At 35.2% G+C, this 21321-nt stretch overlaps 2 protein-coding genes and 2 long non-coding RNA genes across 9 annotated transcripts; 3 read left to right on the top strand and 1 right to left on the bottom strand.

The window, feature by feature from the left end:
• Positions 1-518: 518 nt before the first annotated feature.
• LOC108552685 (uncharacterized) lies at positions 519-15396 on the bottom strand. Of its 3 annotated transcripts, none has more exons than XM_017907342.1 (5): positions 15279-15396; positions 3944-4196; positions 3045-3182; positions 2651-2837; positions 519-2326 (listed from the first exon to the last, which is right to left on the bottom strand). In XM_017907342.1, the coding sequence occupies exons 2-5, from the start codon at positions 4156-4158 to the stop codon at positions 1367-1369; spliced, it is 1500 nt and encodes a 499-aa protein (XP_017762831.1). In that variant the 5' UTR covers positions 4159-4196; positions 15279-15396; the 3' UTR covers positions 519-1366. The 3 variants fall into 3 exon arrangements, with proteins under 3 accessions (XP_017762831.1, XP_017762830.1, XP_017762829.1); XM_017907341.1 differs by lacking the exon at positions 15279-15396 and adding an exon at positions 11842-12237 and having other exon boundaries at positions 3944-4183; XM_017907340.1 differs by lacking the exon at positions 15279-15396 and adding an exon at positions 11842-12237.
• Positions 2257-4033, top strand: LOC108552687 (uncharacterized). Of its 2 annotated transcripts, none has more exons than XR_001890572.1 (3): positions 2257-2332; positions 2396-2544; positions 3959-4033. It is a non-coding gene; the product is annotated as an uncharacterized LOC108552687 (long non-coding RNA). The 2 variants fall into 2 exon arrangements; XR_001890573.1 differs by lacking the exon at positions 3959-4033 and adding an exon at positions 2621-2702.
• Positions 6483-8599, top strand: LOC108552686 (uncharacterized). 2 transcript variants are annotated; one of them, XR_001890570.1, is made up of 5 exons: positions 6483-6595; positions 6678-6802; positions 7206-7333; positions 7999-8401; positions 8490-8599. It is a non-coding gene; the product is annotated as an uncharacterized LOC108552686 (long non-coding RNA). The 2 variants fall into 2 exon arrangements; XR_001890571.1 differs by having other exon boundaries at positions 6483-6591.
• Positions 15397-18734: 3338 nt separating the features above from the next.
• LOC108552651 (uncharacterized) lies at positions 18735-19861 on the top strand. Of its 2 annotated transcripts, none has more exons than XM_017907302.1 (3): positions 18735-18930; positions 19106-19171; positions 19277-19505. In XM_017907302.1, exons 1-3 carry the CDS (start codon positions 18742-18744, stop codon positions 19352-19354), a joined length of 333 nt encoding a protein of 110 aa, XP_017762791.1. In that variant the 5' UTR covers positions 18735-18741; the 3' UTR covers positions 19355-19505. The 2 variants fall into 2 exon arrangements, 1 of the variants encoding a protein (XP_017762791.1); XR_001890565.1 differs by lacking the exon at positions 19106-19171 and adding an exon at positions 19562-19861 and having other exon boundaries at positions 18858-18930; positions 19277-19480.
• Positions 19862-21321: the final 1460 nt, after the last annotated feature.

Consider the following 21321-nt stretch of genomic DNA (forward strand, 5'->3'; position numbering starts at 1 on the left):
TATTTACCCTATTACTTCTACCACAGTGGAGCATACTTGAGGAGGTGACTCTCACGATCTTCTTACGATTTACTCTTTCGTACAAGTATAATTGGAACGATTATATGCGGCATTCGACGCTATGTCAGTTGTGCAACGAAATAATTGATCACTAGTAACTTTCGTATGTAATATAACCCTAGTAAAAGTTTTATATATGGTGTATGAAAAATGTTTAATAGAACTGGACAAAAATTTGAACATGAAATTTGTGTATTAAAAAAAGCAAGAAAGTTTGTTTACGTAGATAAATATCTAAATAAAATTTATAATAAATTAGTTTTAACAAATATTTTTGTTACACAATTCTCTTTTTATTCCGATATATAGAACTGATATCCATAATTTTATCCAATTTTTTGATACACTTAATGGTATGAAAATAAATATTTGTTAGAAAACGTTAAAATATTTTAGATTTATAAACTGCTAGGCGTAATTTAGTTTTCTATAATTCTCAAGAATATTTCAGGGTCGTCATTATTCCTTTTTTTTAATAGAATTGTATATCGTTCAGTTTACGTAATCGTAATTTACACCCAGATAAACTCTATGATTACAGTTATTATGTAATTATCTTAGAAGTATCCTCGATATTTTTTACATGCGAAAAATTAAATCATGCTCAGTCCATTTATTTGCGCAGTTTTATTAGACATCCATAATGTTCGATTTGAACGTGACTCTATGTATATTTGTAGATCAAAATGACAAATTTTATATACAGTCTCAACTTATCCTTCAAATGCAGTGATAAAATTGAATATTTCAGCAGAAAACATCGTTTTCCACTTGTATTTCTTATAAACACACTGTCGTTCCACGATGTCAAACAACTTGAACGTTACATTAGTTCCCGCGTAAGGAACTGCGAATACTTTGGCTGAGAAAGCGTCGAGTGCTTGATTTTGAATCACGTAGTGCTCGTTCAAAGTGCCGATGGAATAACAAGATGTACGAATTACAGCGATTTTAATCGCCAAGCCTAGCAAATTCATCCTAGGGATTTTATAGTCGTTCGTCGAAGTATCACATCCGTCTTAACAAAATGAGAGATGTCATTAACATACGAAAACAAAACGGAGAAAGAAACGAAACTTGTTCCAGAATTCAACAAAATTATTGAAAAACCTTTTGATGACTATTCCACGTGATTTTTCAATTATTCGCGCTTCCTTATTCCTCGTTAGGACAGGATTAGAGCTTCTTTAAAATTGTTCTTCGAGAATTGGAATTGTCATAATTTCTTCTTATTTCTACATTTCATTCTTCCGCGCAATGCATCGTTCTAACCTAGTCTCTCGATCGAAGCGTCAACTTTCATTCATTACTGGCTCCTGAACGACGGCAACTCCATGTGTTTTCGATATTTCTTCAACGTCGTTTCTCTCAATACGGTTTTTCGCCACGTCACCTTTGAGTCATCGAATGCATTGAGCTTTTCGTAAGACATTTTACTGTCACGCGGAATTGAAGTTTTCTGAACGCCCTTACTGGCTGCAATTCCTTGCTCAACGATCTTCAAATATTTCGGCTGCTTCTTCTGCTTTTTGCAAGCGAATTGGTTCGTTTTGGAACTAGAATTCTCTTCACCCAGTCGAATTCGTCGCGCGACCGATTTCCCGACAATTCCACGTGCCTTCGAGTCCTCAGCAATTGCCTGAGCCGCAGCAGATAACCCTATCTCTCTCTTTCTTCTATACATATCTACAAAGCCTTTTTTGAACGGATAATCATCATCAATTTCGTCCTCGGTTATATTTATCTGCTCGACGGGTGGCAATTCTAAGAGTTTCTTCAAACGATAATATCTTAGAAGCTTATTTAAAGGTTTCTCTATCGCCATTTGATCATACGTGTATCGATCGTTTGGAATTGCCGGAATTTCTGGACCTGCTGGAATAGTAGTGCTGGGATACAGTTCTTTCGTGGCAATGTTAAGTCTAGAATGATCATGGTATTCGTTAGATCGCAATTTCATAGAGCTCATCTGATCACGGGATTGCAGACTCGGAGGATCTGTTGTACTTTCAGAAGGGAAACGAGCTTGCGGTACAATTCCTCTGGCATTTAACTCGCCCTCGACTGTCCCCAGAATTTGACCAGTTAGCTTTGCGGATTTGGAATCGCTAGAGATGAGCGATGACCCGTTTGAGTCTTTTATACTGACAGCAATCATGTTCGGTATCATTTGTTTCATCATTGCTGCGTTCATCAGCTCCTCTTTACGATCCTGAGCTGAATCGTCAACAAAAGCTTCCTCGGAAACGCTAGTATGCTGCTGTTCCTGAAAGTAAGGACAAATATATTCAAATAATTATTAAAAAGATAAGAATAAAAAATGTTATCGTTGCAGGTAAGAAAACTACAACGAGAAGAAATTGGACAATATTATTTAAATCGAATTTGTTACAAAAAGTTATGAAATACGTTTAAAATTCTATCAAAGAGCATACTAAAGAAGAGGAACAATTGTGTTGCAAGAAGAAAGAAAATTCCGCAATGGTAAGGATAGAGAAAACTTTCACAACGTTTCAAGTTACATTGGTACAAAGATAAATACCAGGTACAAATGTGTTAGGTTGTCGAATGGTTACACCTGATTACTTACATCTCGTATCTTCGACGAGACATGATTCCGCAACCGCGTCATCATGCGCAGCCATTGGGGGTAATTGAATTTCGGAAACACGAACGGTGGCTTTGTCACTCCCTTTACGGCAAAGGGACGGAATTTCTGTACATCTATGATTCTGTCCAGGGAAATCCCCTCGCAGGAAGGCATCGAAAAGGGAATCCTGTCAAACGATTCGAAGATTGCATTGTCATTTAACGATAAGAGTAGTTCCTAGAAAACAAAGTGATTCTTCGATTGCTGTTAAACGAATGTTAATTTTTATTGAATAGTAACCGCTGTTAACATTAAAATGAAAGTATTTTCTTGAAATATTATTTCATTTTATTTTCCAATTTGCTTGCTAATAGTGTATATATGAAAGTGATACCTGGATGGTAAACAACCCTCGAAAGTATAAACTATGACGTCCATCGCGGAAACGTCGACGTTTCTTCTCGAACGATGCACAACGTCGATGTTGTACGAATCTTCACTGCTCGTTGAATCCTCCGCTGAATCGAGCATCCTAGAAAATAGAAAGAAATCTGAACAATATCGTATTATGACTTACTATTGTGTCCCACGGTATATTCCACGTTATAACTTTAGACTACAATATAATACAGAGCTAAAAGTTATGCAAATTTTATTTCTTTCAGAGACACTGTTAAAGGTAATTCTGTAATTTATTTAATATAAACCTGTTAATACAAGTTACATTAACTTATAATAAATTTAATTCTTACACTAGTGCAATTTCGTTCCGTTTTATGCACGAAGACGATCGTAAAGTTGATCGAAGACCATAAAAATGATACTTAGGTTTTCGCTTCTAAATTTTCTTCACGGATCTCTTTTTGATTTTCTAACATTGAATTTTGCAAAGTTGAAATAAAAATTTTTCATTAATCCATTTACTTCAAATATTTTTATATTTATTTATATTTATTTCCATTTTTTTCAAAATGTTGATGTCTTTATATTTATTTAATCAGGATGGTTCATGAAATATCAAATATATGTATCTTTTTATCAAGAAAGAATTTCTATACAAACTTCTTTACACCATACACTAATTTACTTTAATAAATACACTAATTAATGCATTTTAATTAGTGTATAGTCAAATGTATTATTTACAACCATTTAATTTTGCTGCAGAAGATTTGTCCCTTCCTGAATTTTCACAAAATTCCAATTTCTTCCACTTACTTGGTGCATTTAGCATGACTAGAAAAAATAATGGTAACAATAGTAATACAACAATCTGACATCTAAGTAACTCACCATTTCACATCACAGATGGGTAGATCCGGATCCACGAAGAGGCATTCATAGCTCGGTGGAGATGTCCATCGCAGAAGCATGGTTGCATCGTTCAGCAAACTGTTTCTCTTCGAAGAATTTTCGCTGTTGCCGCGCGACGAAATGGATTGAATCGTCGTGTGCATCAGGATGTGAAGCACAAAGACCGCCGCGAAATTGTTCTTCTTTGTTCCCATTGTCCGTGAAAAAGTCTCCTTGCGTCTGCGGAAAAGTTCTGCAATGTCGGTGACCACTCTTAATAACGTTACGATATTGCTGCCGAGGAATTTTCGTCGGCCAACGTACGACCAACTTGTTAACTCTATTTGTCTGCCGTTGAAATCGTGAATCTCTTTTCTCTTATCTTTCTAACATGCCGAACAGCATTAATGTTAGTAAAGAAAGGAAGATTGTTCTTTGGAGCCTTTTCGACGACTATACATCTAACCTATGACATACTCTTCTGTTTAATCTTTATGTGATAGATTTTTAAATAAACAGCTATTCGGAAAGGACAAGCAATATTTTATATTCATTTACCTTACTTATATTTTGCATATATTTCTTAATATATTATATAATTATATATAACGTATATTATATAAATATATAATTATATAGTATAATGTTTTTTAATTGATATTAATATAGTATATAATAGTATTAAAATGATATGTTAATATATTTTGTATAATTTACATACATACTATATGATTTCATTTCATTGCACTGCTATCAAAGCATCTTTTCATTCTCAGTAATAATAAGTCTTTAGTTCTTCAGCAGACATTATTAAAATTGCAAAATCAAAACTTCGATTGTGGTGGATGAATTTTTCAAATTTGCGATTGACAGTGGAATACCGTACGACGGGCAGAGATTAATCCTGTTGTAAATCATTCAAAAATACAGTTATTATCTCAAAAAGAAACCATGCAATGGAAGACGCGTATCGAAATTAAAAGATACACACTTCCCGCCCTTTTGAATCATGGCTATGAGTAACGACGACCACTTGGTAATCTTTGCGAGATCAAAGAGGCCCGAAGATTCGAAAAGAGCTCGTTACGAGAAGATTGCGAGCTCGTGAAGATTCCCTCGTAAATCGTGACACCGTTCGAGGGGCTGGAAGGTGACGAAACCCAGGGTCAAACGTGGACCAACAAATCCTGAAGGATCTCCGGATATCGCGCTACTTTCACGAGAAATATTTTTGAGTGCCTGGTGCGCCATCTACCACCAGCGCCCGAAGTATTGAACCAGCCATTCAACCACTTCGATGGCGGAAGATACGTTAAAAGACTGCGTCAACATTCTCGACAGAATGCTTCCGAGAAGCATTTGTGGATTTCAAGAGGCTGATGACTCTAAAGACAAAATTGGAGCACTTGTAAGTTATCTAAATAGTAGATTTTTGGTACTACTTCTTAGTTACGTTTGGAAATGTTCTTTCAAGAGAGTTGAGAATTAATCTGTTTACTTTATACGCTTTAAAGCGTGCTAGAAATTTGTAAAGTTAATAGAAGTAAAGTCTCATCTTATGTTTCTAGAAACATGTACATCAATGAAACACATGGTGGAATTAATAAAGGAATGATACACATTGGTAAACAAGTGAATATTAACATATAACCTCGTATGTTATATACAAAAAGTTTGTATATAACAAACTCTCTCTCTCTCTATATATATATATGATCTTTGAACAGAGACTCCCGAAACGTTACGATCTCATCAGACTGATTGATACTGCGAAAGTACAACCAAGGAGAAAAACGAATCGATGAGCATAATCGATTAGTTTCGTGATATAATATTCGATCGATTTTTGTGCTCGCAAAAACGATATAAATTATTTATCTCCCGGCTCATGGGATATGAGACGGTCTCGATACTTTATTAATTCCTGCAATTAAACAGGGCGAGTAACCGCAACGTTCGAATAAATGCAGGCTAGACGATACGCTAATGCAACGACACCAAACCGCTAACAGCTGGTTAACAATGATAATTCGCCCGTTATCGCAGCCAAACTGGTACAGCACAGATAGATCGTAGGAAAATGGGTGGGAAGCAAACCGTTCCGATCGACGAATAATGTTGACCCCCTTGAAACATTGAACGGGTTAAATTCAACCGGTCGCCGCGGCGTCGTTGAGAAAGACAAACGCACTGGATGCGCGAAAATTGTTAGTCTACCATTCCGCGTGTGCCGTTAAGTATTGCGAGACAAGGCTCGTACATATTCATCAAACCTGTTTCCAACGAATGAGAGTAATCGTAGTTCGTTGCACGAAATATCGTATAATGGTTATGTATGTAATTTATTAATTTTGTTAGGTTATCCAGACTAAATTGGCCTCTTTTTTTAGATACGAGAACGGTTTTGAGGTTATGTGGCTTTGATTAGGATGAATTGTTAATCGAAATGAAGGCTGTTTCTATTTATGAATACACGTTTTCTAACGAGGTATAAACTAACTTCTTCAATTGCTTCGAAAATTTGAAATTTTAAGGAATTTTCAGTTCCTTCCTTACAACATTCACAATATTATTCGTATTGTGTACATCAATTGTCAGTTTCTAAACATCGACATTCTTCAATCTCTAAGAATTTTTCAAATTTTGTTGTACGTAAGTAAGATACTTAAAAAAAATATACTGGTTTAACATTTTTAACTAATCAACGTTTTTCACTTTTTCCGTCGTCTAACAGTGATTCAGTAAGACGAAAATCCACTATGATTCGAATGAACGGGAACTTAGACCAAAAAGCTACGGAAATCGTTCGATTTTTGTTACATTTACTCGCGACACTATAAATTCTGCGAAAGGAGCCAGGTAACCGTTAACAGAAACATATCGACGTCCCGATCCGGTCAGCGGCTTCCATATTTTACGAGACGATCTTGCACTCCCTGGACATCGGCGTGAAGAAATCCAGATTGTATTTATAGCGTAGAAAGACGATTTATTCACGCCGGAAGCCGCTGACCGACATCGACGAACTTTTGTAGCTAGTGTAATCCATGAAAATAATTTTCACGTGAGAAGAGAAAGGCTGACACGTGATCGAGAAACACGCTCGTGTCGGCCTTTTATCACGCTGACCAGTTATAGATGACATAATGATTCTGTTTAGCAGCTAACTCAATGGAACAATTCCTGTTTCCAATTACGATAGCCATGCTCGTTTCGAGAGAATCCGCCAAATAGACTCATACCGTTTTCTCTTTTTTCACAGCTGAAGAACGTGAAAAAGGACCAGAAGTCAATGATGAGAAATCTTGAACGTGCACTCCTTTACTTCTGCGGAACGTTAAACTTAATATTAAACATTAGTATCAAATTTGGAAAAAGATGAACAATAAGGTGAGAGAATGTACATCTAATTTATTTTCTTTTATTACTTTTGTAGTGTGAGCTTTCAAAGGATTGAAAAAGACAAAAACCTAATACTAAGAAATTATATGGCTATTAGTTTCTTTTTGAGTTTGAAAGTATATAGGTATATTTTCCACTCACTATTCTTTTTTTTTATGTGAATCTTTTTCTTTTTTTGCGCTAGGAAGAATGTTGGGAAAATGATTAAAATATTAGCAAATTATGTACAATATATGTATTCAGAGTTGCAAGAGTAATTTTGATACTACTAGTATTAATAATAAACACAGAATCATATGAAATAGTTCAAACCTATCTCGGTTAAGCTTTTAGATTTTTAAAGATTACACTGCTGTCCAAACATCGATAAGTAAGAAGTGGAACACATTCGAACAAATGGCGTCGATTTTATCAGTGCCAGTACGTCACGTAATTAATTTGCTAGTTCGTTAGATCCATCTTAGCTCTGTCTATAAGCAATATCTTTCGATCGACTACGCGAACGATTATCTGCGAGCGAGTCAAAGATCAAAGCCAGAAGACATCAACAGCTGGAAATCTTCGGCCATTGTCCATGTTTTCTTGCTCATGACACTTGCTCGATTCATAATTGGTTCTATTTCTCTTCCACCTTTCTGTTTTTTTCGTTTCAGTTCCTGACAATCATAAACGACGAATCGAAACAAACGTCGAAGTCGCCATCGAAATGCGAAAATTGACGACAGCCAACGAGAACGACCTGCCCTTCTATCTGATGGGGATATTCCTCGAATAACAAGCTCGTGTTTATGCACGACGAACTCGAGGAGGAAGCGTCGCAGCCACGATAAAAAGGAGACTCTTATTAATAGGTCTGCTCGAGTTTAGATACAAATGGTTCGCAGTTATCGGCGCCCCATAGAAACGCGGACTCGTGGCCTTTTGAATCGTCATGATCGACGCGGCCTGGATCATTGATCTGGAGACTATACGCTCTGTTTCGAAACCAATGAACAGTAAACTGGATTTGCGACTCGGGATGGATGACTAGCTTGGAGATGTCATAAAACAGAATAGGTCTCGTAATTGAAGGATGTTAATAAATGGATGCAATTGAAACATCGTTTTATTAATACTAAATCATTATTGTAATCGTTTGTTTTAGATTGGCAATAAATTAACGGTTGGCAAGAAAGGACGGTGATTAGAATATATGAAGATATAATTGTCGAATTTGAGGATTTTGATTGAAGCAGTTATCCCTTATCAAATACTTCAACGTTTCACAAGAATTAAGACCAGTTTGATTAGAAGACAAAGTTCAAATTATAAAAGTATTCACTCACGTATAAAATACATTTTTTATCTGAATGTTTCAACTTTCCTATGATCTATATTTTAAGAATATTTAGCAGCTTAAGCACTTAAACATTTCTGTATTGAACCATTTCTAGGAATTAGAACTATTTGCGAAGTACTTGGTAATATTCTACATTTCCACCCACGTCACTTTAACGCACCAAGAAGAACAAGCAAAGTTAGTCCTAGCATTAGAAAAAATTATCCTGTGGCAAGCGACATGTCCCATCAGCAACCAGTATCCTAGGATTCATTCATACTCATCAACAAACCGATTTTTATCCCAAAATCCGGCCAAATAGTTCTTCCATGTCTGAACTATCTCTAACCAAGCAAACTTTCGCCACGAAATACCCCGCAAAGGAAGAATAAGGATATAGTCACAGGATGTCTACTTTGAAACCAAATATCTTGCGTTGAACGATTCATCAAAGTATAAACGCTTACCCTGATCGCTTTACCACGCTCTGTGAACTTTGTCAACATGACGTCATATTCTTCTTAAATCGAATCTCACAAACCACGTCAGGTATTTAACCACGACTGTTCACAAGAAATAGTCGTCGTTTAAACATACTCAACTATTGTTGATGGTATGTTAAGCCTGCTGCATACGACAATACAAAGCTGATTTCACGATTGGGAACGTTGCATCCCTCCTATGGCCCGTCTCCCGACAGATTGTCTCATGTCACCTTACATCATTGCCATCATGTCGTCGTAATAATGGCATTACATGACGATATCGGCCATCCCCCGTTAGACGATCAATTATTCTAATTGCGTTAATAACCGTGGACAACCGTTTATTGGCAGTTCCGGAGGATGTTGGCCGGAAGCAGCCCGTTGACTGCTGGGGAACCCATGCGATTTGGATTGTGATCTGTTGTGATTAATCGTTTTTAGCCAGAGGGATGCGAAGCGTGGAACCGGTAGATAGATCTATCACTGGGTTAGTTCTTTTCAGGTGTGGGATTAATTTTCCCTTGTGTTTAATGGCACGAATATCGCTTTGGTAACTCTCAGTTTTATAGAGAAAAAGAGAGAGGAACTATTATAAAAATCGGTATACAAAGTGGTCCATGTAGTTGGAGCAGGTTGTACCTCTTTCTCATTACAATTGAAGAAAAATGTGAAAAAGAAAGATGAATGGTACAAAATGAACTTTTTAGAATTATATTTTTCTCACAGTTGAAAGTTATATATATTTTATTTATTTATCACTGTACTATTAAATTAGTTTACTGTATTAACAACCAACAATCAGTGTCTAGTAATTAATAGCTTCTAACTCTTATAGTCTAAAAAAAAAAATAATTGATCAGGAACGGTTTTTCTCACGAGCAAACGAAATTTCGGTTATAAAGGGTTAGTAAATGCGATACTAGCAACAACGAGAAAGTAGTAGGGTCATGAGAGTGCGATCAGGACGCGAACAAGAAAACGTTCGATAGCGACAGACCAAGGAATGTAAGAGAGGGGATGAGATGGAGAAAGAAAGAACGGGTTATCGGCACGGTATACTATTTATACACGCGCCCACGAACCATTAAAAATACGTCGCAACGCGATACAATTATATCGGGCGACCATTCGAGTATAAACAATTAGCGAGGCGTGCAACGGTATAGAGAGAAACTGATCAGACACGATAAAGCACGATGAGATCTTCCTCTGTGATCGATGATTTTTTGGCAAGACGATATTAGGAAATCAACTTTTCAATCATATTTACTTCGATCCTGAAACTATTCATGGAAATCAAATTTTTTAATTTTATGTTTTAGTTTAGAATTCTAGGTTATACTAGATGTTAAACGAGTTTAAGGGAAATCTAAAGAAATTTTATTACTGTTTACTTGCAAAACCTAATGGGTATAGCTACCAACTCTATCACATCCTTCACAAAGATAGAGTTAATTTATAGCATCTATTTGTATAGCGAATATGTTAATATTAATTTTTTTGTACTAATACCGAACGAAAAAGACAATGACGTAATGAAATACAAAATAAATTACGAGCTGATTAAACGTGAAAGCATTATTGAAAGAAATTTTCAAATTGTCGCCAGAATTGTTGAATGAAAAGTAAATTGAACCAGCATTCCTTCTGCAGTGGTCGCCACTTAATAGAAATACAGCGTGGAAGAGGTTAAGGAACACGAACTTTTCCACGAGTTCTTATCGAGCACATTTTTAATCGGGCCTCGTGTGCGGCATTCTGTGCCGAGCTTGTCAGTTTGGGGTCAGAAAAATATTCCCGGCGCCTGTGAAAGGTTATACCGAACGACGCGAGCGGATTTTTCTTTCCTCCAGTTCGTAGTTCGTGCTTTCTTCGCAACTTCTTGCAATACTCCATGTATACAATGATCGTGTTTGAAAATTTCCTTGATTTTGTTAACTTATTGACAGTTGTGAATAATCATCGATAGACAATAGATTTGTGAATGAGAATTACTGACAAGTGATACAATTAAAATATTTCAATTAAATAAACACTCGTAGTCATAAGATACTTTTGAGGTTAGAATAAAAATTTGAGATACCAAATACGTCATAAAGTGTTTGAATAATTTTACTTTTCATATATATGTTATATATAGGTGCAGTGGCTTGTCAAAAACATAAATTTAATATTTATACATGTCTCAGGAGCGTTTAAAATGTATTCTACTTATCCTGGTTTTCCAGTTATAATTGTTTATAAAATTTTGTAAGTACACTGCATTCATTCATTTGAAATATATAAATTACTTATTTACCTTTGCATTTCATTTTAACGTTATTAATTCTCCAGTGGAAAGTATATATTACTGAACAAAATTATAACATTAGAATGAAAATTATTTACCTATTTAGAGAGATATTTGTTAATCAATAAATATTACATTCTTCTTAAACATTATCAACGATTAACAGTATTAAGATATAAATGTCAAGAATATTAATTTTACCAATTAATTATCAAATTGACATCATTGTGTCATCGTCGTTATAATTTTGTCCAATACGGTAAACAGACTACCAATGGAGAAGAATGTAGATTCAAGTTTTCAAGGATACCTCGAATACACGATTTCAGTACGCAGTAGCTTTCCATCGATTTAACTTCAACCATTTTAAATTACAAATGATTTTAACTATAAATCTTCTTACCCGAAATTAGTCGAACAGGGAAGAATCCGATCCACCTGTATGCGTCTCACAATTAATTCACTACACACCGATATTCTTTCCGTGTTTTCCGTACTGGTTGAGTACACGTTCAAGGCGGAAGCGTATCACCACCCGATCATTCAAAAGTCTAATGAAAGCACGGTGTCTCGACACAATCAACACAGAACTCCAAGTGGTACGTATAGTAATAATATTATTAACATCAGAAATAATATTCACAAGATATAACACTACAGATTTCTGGTCAATGTAGGTCCAAATCGATGCGTTGATGATAACAAGTTTAAGGACGGAAAGGGCGAAAAACACGGCAAAGGAAGCGAGGAGATTTGAGAGGAAACGTCGAACGTCCACGCTGACGTCGTACGTACTACTACCGCGGTTTCACTCACGATATGCCAGTCGAAAGAGATTAGAACAGCTGGTTCCAGGTCCCTACCACGAGGTTCTTCGCCCCCTAACTACACTACGTCACTGGAAATACTATCAAAAATGGTGAATCACTATAGCCGCCCCCTTGATCGACCAACCAACGTCCATCGATCAACGTCTATCGATGAACCAGATAATTTTCTGGCTGCTTATAAGGGGGTTAGATTTTCCTTTGGAGCGTTCTGTTTAGTTAAAAGGCTTCAAGTAAAGGTTTTTGCTCCTAATTTTTACTAACAAATATCATAGCTCTTAATATCTTAATTACATTTTCTTTTACAATCTAAATAATTGCAAATAGAAACAAAGAAATATAATATCTACCGCCATATCATATAATTTATTTTTCAACAGGTGAGAACATTACAGAAATATGGAATTATTAAAACTACTGAAGTTATTTATGAATGAATATACTGAAGAATATTAGTAACTATTGGAAAGTCTACAAGAGAAAGGTATTTTCTCTCCATAATATTTAATGTGATATATCAATCCGGTAAATGAAGTAAAATGTTGGCACCATGATTTCGGTAAAACTATGCCATTTATCACATTGGATAGAAAAACAAGTAAATAGTATTACGCAAATTTTAATTTTGTTACTTAATTGTTCAGTACTGCTTAAAAATTCGATAAACGCAGGTAATAATGTGATAAAATTCTGATAAAACTAAATTTGGAATAAAAGTCACGTAAAATTGAAACATCCCGAATACATTGGAGTCGAGTCACTATAATATTGTATCAAAAAATATTAATGGATGAAAAATAGAAGGGAAAAAAGACCAAGAGTAACAGCGAAAAAATGCGCTACACGAGTTGTTTACTATCGTACCGATGACCCGGAGGTCGATCCAGTTGACCACCATTGATTTAATCTGAGGTCAAGAGACAGCACGAGCATTCTATGTAATCGAAGATCGTCGTTTTATGCGATAGATGATGAAAAAATCGACGACAATGATTCTCGATATACAGGTAGAATCGAAACAGACATGTTCCTAACGTGAAATTAAATTTAGTTCCAATTTCTGCTTGCATTTCTATTAAAATATTTATAAATGTTGCAGATGCATATTGAGCACCGTCTTGCCCGACTTCTGATCTAATCGAGCAATTATAGATAACTCGAAAACGAACTGCGAGCGTTCATTTATAGCCTAGCTTATAATTCTGGTCTAAAGTCGAGGAAAAAAATAACAGTTACTTACGGTAACGAACTTTTTCTTATCGTTTTAATTTGAATTTTTTTTTATCAACATATACGATATTTATAACTTCATAATTTATCTTAAATTATAGTTCTATTTTCCTGCTTGTACGTAGAAAAAATGTACATAGGAACTCGAACTTGCCCAGAGATTTATCAATTCCTTCAAAATACACTATTCAGCTTAATGTCGAAGGATAATTATAACTTACCAATGAAGTTAGAAACTCAGCTTTTGAATCTCAGAATTTACAATAGTTTATCTGAAACCTCGTATTACTACTCTGTAGTTAATATAGTGAACATTTTATTGTTTCCAAAAACGCAAGTAAAGTGGGCCCAGTCCCCAATATAATACAAATAATACGTTCCGTATTCTACGGGAGTCTATTGTACTTAATCGTAAAAGAAGAAAAGATCACGAAACAGAGGTCGCTTTAACTTTACACGTAATCGAGGATGGGGACAACTCACGTGCATGTAGCACGTGGCCACGAATGCAAAAGCACGATGCATGTGCATCGGACATGCACGTAACACCAGAAAACGACGAAGTTCTGACTATTCCCGGAAAAGTTAGCGGTGCGTGATCATGATTAATCAACGCCCTCTAGAATCGCAAATCATTAGCGGTGTCATTAGCTTTCGCAACTCGACAGAGATTGAAATTGTGTGAATTTTCGTTGCATCACTTTTTCTGGCTAAAGCAACACTTGGACACTTTCATACAATTCAATGATTCATACACCTTCATTTCTTTTTGTTTTTACATGTGCATATGTACTTATACATCAGAATATAATATTTTCAATGATTTATATAAGAGTTATTGTAAATAAAGAAAATGACCGAATGAATTTTCCATTTTAGCATGTGAATAGTTATTATTAGAGTTTATAACATTTTCTAAAATACTTATTATTTGTTCAACGCCGTTTTAGTAAAAATTGCTTCTCCTAATTGTAATTATATTAGTATTTTAAATATAACTTTTGTTCAATACTATAAATAACATTCGTTTATTTTATCTATACGAAAATATTATGAAATTTTCTGCTTTTAATATATTATATGAAGCGACTAGAATTGGAATCCTGCATCTGACGCTTTTGGACGCAGCTATCAGTCTAAGCACGCTTTTTCCGATAAGGTAAGACACACTTATATTCTATATTTCCGTAAAACTCGATATATTTCTATTGACCCCGTGGAAACAATGAAAACAAATCTATTTCGAAGGCAAAGATTATGTTTGTTCCGGTTGAACCGATTGTTTGAAGAAGATACGAAAGGCCAAGTTTTACCAGAGGCAAGAGACAAACTCTCTAAGAAGACAGACGTTCCAATATGGCGATGATAGAAGATTTAAACATTTGTCGTTGATTGCATATATTCCATTTGCATTTCCAATTATCTATAATTTACGTTAGTCGTTTAATTCCTTAGCAAAACTTGATGATAATAAACATGAATGTGAATTAAGGATAGACTAATAAACTGATTAACCTGCAAACCAAACCCCGCAGCCTGTTGCTTACTGAAATTTATAATCACTCTTCAAATATGTTCATTGCTCATTCAAATGTATCAGAATCTATTTGAAACCAGTGGATCATCTATTGAAGCTAATTTTGCTAACGCTACGTCTAATTTATATCTTTTATCGTGTTTAAGCCTGTCGCTCTCCTAATTCGCAATATTTATACCAAAAAACTCTTCGCAGAGACACTCCTAACACTAGTTGATTAATTAGCCTCTATTTCGTCGCACTTACCTGATTGTCTTATTCGTTTTAAAATTGGAAACTGTCCAGGGAAATGCTCGTAAACGCGACAAACGAAACGACTTCTTCCCTCGCTGCATTACGCCGCTTTTCTTATTCCTCACGACTTTAAAGTTGACTTTTTACTCATAATTATGTTCTTGAATTATTCTTCCGGAATGGTAAGAAGTTTCTATACTTGACAATTACTTTCCTGAAAAAGAAAAAAGACCACTATGAGAATGCTTATAAATATTTCACACGTCGAATATTTTCTTTACTTCCTTTTAACAACTTTTATCTTCCAGATAAAAAAATGTTATATGGAATAGCCTTTTTTGAAAATGTCACGTTCAGAAAACTGCAAAATAGAAAATAAGAAATAATAGTGAAAAAATAAGTAATAAAAGAAAGGTAACAGTAAAATTATTTTCCCGTATTAAAATATAATTATTTAAATATAATTTAAATTATAAATCATAAATTAATTATAAATAAATCTATCTTATACTTCAACTGTATTAATACGTATACATAACCTTAAACCCCTGCAGAATAACAACCAGCAACACATTACAGAATGACTGTCTTTTACAGGCGTACTTGTATAAACTTCACGAATTTTCCTAATTAAATAATGCTATTCATTTTCTTACTTATCGAACGTACGATTCAATTTTGTTTTTACCACAAACAGAGATCGTATCCTTTATTTGCTGAAGATCACAAATCCAGATCGAATTAAAAATCAATTCTCTATGTACGTAAATCCATCTACTCTGTGTAATATGTTTAAAACCAATGAGTATTCCGTAAACTCATCATGAACAACATGGAAAATCTGGTTTCCGAGACGATTTTAAATTCGCTTACGATGGTAAATTCATTTTAAAGCGAATCCTCGATGATGAAAGCCACCGCGAAATACGGCCGCGTTCCCGTAGTCACCGGTCAATAAATATAATGCAGAAATCGCGTTACCTGCCGGTACGTTAATCCGAATAATTAGTTCAATATCAACCCGTCCCATCAACTAAACTCGACCTGCCGGTAACATCCAGCCTTTCGTCGTACAGAATTTGTATTATCGGTTCAACTTGGGATTTCATGTTACCGACAGTTTTTACGAATTTGGTCATTTGCGAATTGAACTCGAATAAAATCTTGCACTAACTTTCTTCCGTTTCTAGCGCATCTTTCCAATTACCCTTCCCCTTTCCTTTGTTTTTGCTTTGCATACATCACGATGTTTATTTTATTGTTCGTATGTTATACGTTTTACCCCTTTGTATGATACTTTTATTCGACGTTTTGTGTTTGAAACGGCAATGCACACATAGATTCCTATTTCACCGTCACTCTTTACCCGCCATCTTTCTTTCCATGTTTAGCCTCGCGCTTCTGACGCAATTGTCGCTTTGATCGACCATTCGATGTGTGAATTTGTTGGACACAGTGAAACTCGGTAAATCGAATCGTGTTAAACGATATCACGAATTTTTGACGCACCCACGACGAATTAATTTCACGAGAACGATTTGTTAAAGAAGATAATATCATAGAAAATAAATTGCTTGAGTGATATATTAATATTTAAATATTAAATATGTTATTTAAATTTAAGTATTGAATAACTATATATATTACATGGTATGTACTGCTATATAATGCTATTTTGAGCACCGATAAGTGTATTTGGATATAAATTCTGTATTTTTAAGTTCTAATTATTTCTTAAAAAGGTTAGGCAAAATTTTGAGTAAGAATTGTATGTGCTGGAAAAAGATAAATATTTTACATCAACAAATATTTATATAAAAATTTACAAGAAACAAAGATGAGGTTAGAAAAAGTCTGTAAACAAAAGGAATGCAAGAAAAAGCGAAAAAAAAGGGAAAGGTGGACAAAATAAGAGTGTTTGATTGATTTATTGGGGCATCCGTAATACGAGGTATTATTAGAAAGTTTTTATCTGTATTAAATTAGTTTATTATTTTATGTCGCTTAACTGTTGGGTTTGTAACCAAACAAAATACAGTTTTCATTTATCGAAAGAGGTTATTTCAAATGAAAGTGTTCCTTTATATTTTATGGTTCGACCTTGTTTTGTCATCCCAGTATTTGTTCTTATACAGGGTTTCCTTCGATCTTTATAATTCTTACGCGAGTGGAACTAAGGAAACCACAAATGTTTTATTCTTGAAAGGTATCAGAACAGTCTTAATAATAGTATAAAAAAAATCGTATATAAAGTATCTTAGAAGATTTAATAAATAATAGAAAAGAACAATGTGTGTGTTCTTTGATATGATCGTAAATGCGAAAATAGAAAACAGAATAAGAAAATTGTTCGCCCGAATGCGTTCTCCTATTACTCGAGTTTTTATGGTATGTTTTAAATGGAACTTGTCTTTCTGTTAGTCATGTCGCACGTTTTTATTCCTCATTTTCTTTACCTCTTTTTCTATCACACTTTTCCTGTTCTTTTATATACATTTCTCTCGTTTTCTGCCCTGTACCTTGTCGCTTTGCCCTTTCCCTTTTCCCATTTTTCTTCTCACCTTTTTTTAATCTCACTCCTTGTATTCCTTCCTTTTTCTCTTATTTTCCTTTTTTCATCGTATTAACTTACTCCACATATTTCTAGTCACTTTAACCCACATTCGTTCTCTTAATCCGGTTTTCAATCATCTTCCTTGTTTTTCCATTCCCACGACTGCCGTTCATCCCTTTACCTCGTCTTCTATTTCCTTCTCGTTGTCTATCAGTACCTCTTATCCAACCATATCCCTAAATCGAACGTTTACGACCCAATTTTCGCTATTCCTTCGCTGCTTATCCCTTTACTCACCTCTTTACCTCATTTCCTCGCCTTTCCAATCCACTTTCCCTCTATCCATTCCTCTTACCCTGTCGTGTCTCTTCTTTCTCTACCATCTTCTTATCATCTCTCCGTGAATGAATATTTACGATCCAATTCCCGCCGTTGCACTGCGTTCTGTAAATCAACATCCGTTTCTCTCTCTTCATACAAAAACAAAATACACTCCTCGACGATCGCTTTAATCTTTTAATAGATTTTTATGTATTTTCCAATGAAAACAGATCCTATAAAAAAAAAATGGAATACGAAAGAAGAAACTAATAACATATAGGAGAAGCAATTTCAAAGCATTTCGACTACTCAGGTGCGACTAACCACTGAAGTCCCTGACACTGCGTCCCTGGCACCGTACCAGCAAGTTCCTCCAAAACGTGTACGGCAGCGTCAGGTTATCCGGATTATCAGGAAACGGTCGTAACCCCCTTTTCCAGATGGGGATAGGTAGCACGACGGGGGTTAGCTGCATCTCGTTTCGCGCCACGACCAGCAGAACCAACGACGCTCGGCATTAATAGTACAATAATGCCGCGCCATCTAAGCCTTACGGTCTAAAAAGAAACTAAGTCTGCGTCTGGCTTGGCCAACAGTCAAATGGCACCCGCGCCACAATTCCCGTGCACTTTATTCCGGTCGGATATCTCTGCGTTCCGAGCGGCCTTCCTCATCCGTGTCGTAACTAGAGGGGGAACCGTCTCGCGACCGAGAATCACAGTTAAAAATGCATCGTTCATGCCCTGGCGAGCCTTGTCCTTTCCTCGATACCGGGTGTCTGCAAATGAGGTAGCTTAGAGTCATACTTGAGGCAATATCATTTAATGTTTTTTTACAATAAATTTTTATTTCTTTTCCTTTCTTTCTTTTCTTCATTTCTTTTTCTATTGTCATTTTTTTTAGTCTGAGATGTAAGGAAAGAATAGAAGTATTATATTTTGATTGTTATTATCGTACTTTGAAGGTCCTATTGAAAGTGAATATAGAGAGAAATTGTATAATTTATTTCAAGAAACTTGTGTGTAAGAAGGTTTGTTATTTATCTTTTTTACTGTTTCGTCTTATTTATTTATTATATTTTAATTGTTATTATTTGAATGGATATTTTAATTGATCATTATGCACTTTTTTTTAGGTGAGAATTATTACAAAGGGTTTTACGTGGTGCACATGGGATACACGAAAGTTCGATCGTGTTTTACCAAACGATTAAGACTCTTCTTTCGGAATTCAGACGAACTCGATGTTAATAATTGCAGCGGCTAAACTGCGAACCGATAACGACGTCTCACAAGCCCACGCGAAACTGCATCCAAGAACGACTCGTCCAGTTGCACAGGTACATTCATATATAGTGTTCTTGAAGAAACTGCCGAAACTTAAACAATTTCATAATCGAATCATCGCTTTCTTTATTTAGCTTTCTTCAACTTCTTTTTGAATATAACGTTGACATGTATACTTATGTAGTGTCACTGATGAAGACATTGAGAATTTGTAAATGCAGAGTGACCCCATTTTAGAATATCTGTCCGAAGATGTCAGACAAGAAGTTATTATTCCTCCGTGATCATCGATCTGAGAATGAGTGAAAAAGCTGATGAAGCGAAAGTTGACGGTTGAAAACGCCGACACTCTATTCATCGCATCCTTTTTATCCGTCAACAATAATCATTCACGTTTTCTTTTTCCACTACGACGAAGCTCTCAACGCCTGGTGTCGGCCAATCAAATAAGATTCTTGTAAGATTAACATATTAACGAGTAGTGCGAAATGAAGTTTCCAGCTTGCATTTCCTGACTTTATCCGTCCACGTCTCTAGTGGTTATCGAGTGATCTCGAACTCGAGGGACTCTCGTCGCAGTCTTTTCATTCGCATGAAGATATAAGAACGGCGGTAGAAAGAAGAAGAAAATGAAAGAAGGAAGCATTACATTTAAGGAACGATTCGAACTATTTTAACATTCAAGAATTCGCATCCCCGGAAGGTGCCAAAGATTGAACATACAAATTTCACATCATGGTTAGAGTTCACAATTCTGTATTAATAATATAATATTAAGTTAATAATATTAATTTAATTAATAATAAAATTCTATAATAAATACGTAATTCACGTATTTACGTGAAATAAAACATTTCAATGACATATGTGAAGTTCATACAGGTTAGACAAGTTTACAAAATGAGTAATTATAACGTTACTTGAAAGTATATAGAAAAAAACATAAGAAAACATAGACACGTGAAAAAAAAATAAATAAAAAGAAATGGAAAAACATGGAAATACAAAAAATAAATTGAAAAATAAGATTTTCTTTCAAGATTGCGGAAAAGTAAAGTTTTTTAAACATTCGACAAACTAAACAGTACATTCAAGAAATCTTTCAAGGAATGGAAGATTCAAGATCAACTGTAACAAGATACAATTAAAATTTAGTTTACGAATGTTTCACTTTTATTATTAGACTCGTATCTTACGTTCTTCGCGTTCAGTTAATCTTGTAATGATCGATCACGTATACGAAATAGATCGCATACGTATATACACGGAGATTCTCGATTCTTTTGCGCGGTGTATCACAGGAATGGCTCGGACGGCGCTGATTTCCGCGAAAGAAATAACTTATCCGCATCAAATCGCGCAGAAGAACGATTTATCCGTCCCGCGACGCGAACTTTCTACGCTGGAAAAATATATTACATCGCTTATCGTGGCCTGACTTATTTTCAGCCTGTAGTATATCAGTACAGGTGACGCGACGCTGTGTCCCCTTATATCATTTCTCGCGTTTCTTTCGACCACGTAGAACTTCGCAATTGCGTTATTAGAAATTAACTAACGTGAATTATCGACTTAAATTAAATTTGCACTTCATTGATACATTTTTTGACTATTGCGGAGTTATATGTATTATGTATAAAAGTATTATAACGTATTAGAGATGTTCTATGGAGTGAAATGACCAAAAGAAAATCGAAGTGTGGGTGTTTCCATCGAAGCTTCAAATTGTGTCTTCTGTTGAGTCACGTTTAGAAAAGAGACGATGAGGTAATGTAGGGGGTGGTATTTAGGTGAAACGTGTGACTAAATTTTGTTTAAAATAAAAGCTAAAAGTAGACATGAATAATCAGGGGAAAAAACTTGAACGAGGAAAGTTAGATTTGGTGATTTCCCT

This window comes from Eufriesea mexicana, unplaced genomic scaffold (genome assembly GCF_001483705.2).
Source record: "Eufriesea mexicana isolate 0111107269 unplaced genomic scaffold, ASM148370v2 scaffold7569, whole genome shotgun sequence".
Lineage (NCBI taxonomy): Eukaryota > Metazoa > Arthropoda > Insecta > Hymenoptera > Apidae > Eufriesea > Eufriesea mexicana.

Bases quoted from the DNA above. Each gene is read 5' to 3' on its own strand.
- LOC108552685 (XM_017907342.1), bottom strand. From the start codon at position 4,158: ATGGGAACAAAGAAGAACAATTTCGCGGCGGTCTTTGTGCTTCACATC. The intron at 3,183-3,943 runs GTGAGTTACTTA...TCTATTTTCTAG, and splicing joins CCCATCTGTGATGTGAAATG to GATGCTCGATTCAGCGGAGG. The intron at 2,327-2,650 runs GTAAGTAATCAG...CCTTACTTTCAG, and splicing joins TCTCGTCGAAGATACGAGAT to GAACAGCAGCATACTAGCGT.
- LOC108552651 (XM_017907302.1), top strand. From the start codon at position 18,742: ATGGCACCCGCGCCACAATTCCCGTGCACTTTATTCCGGTCGGATATC. The intron at 18,931-19,105 runs GTAGCTTAGAGT...CGTACTTTGAAG, and splicing joins ACCGGGTGTCTGCAAATGAG to GTCCTATTGAAAGTGAATAT. The intron at 19,172-19,276 runs GTTTGTTATTTA...ACTTTTTTTTAG, and splicing joins AGAAACTTGTGTGTAAGAAG to GTGAGAATTATTACAAAGGG.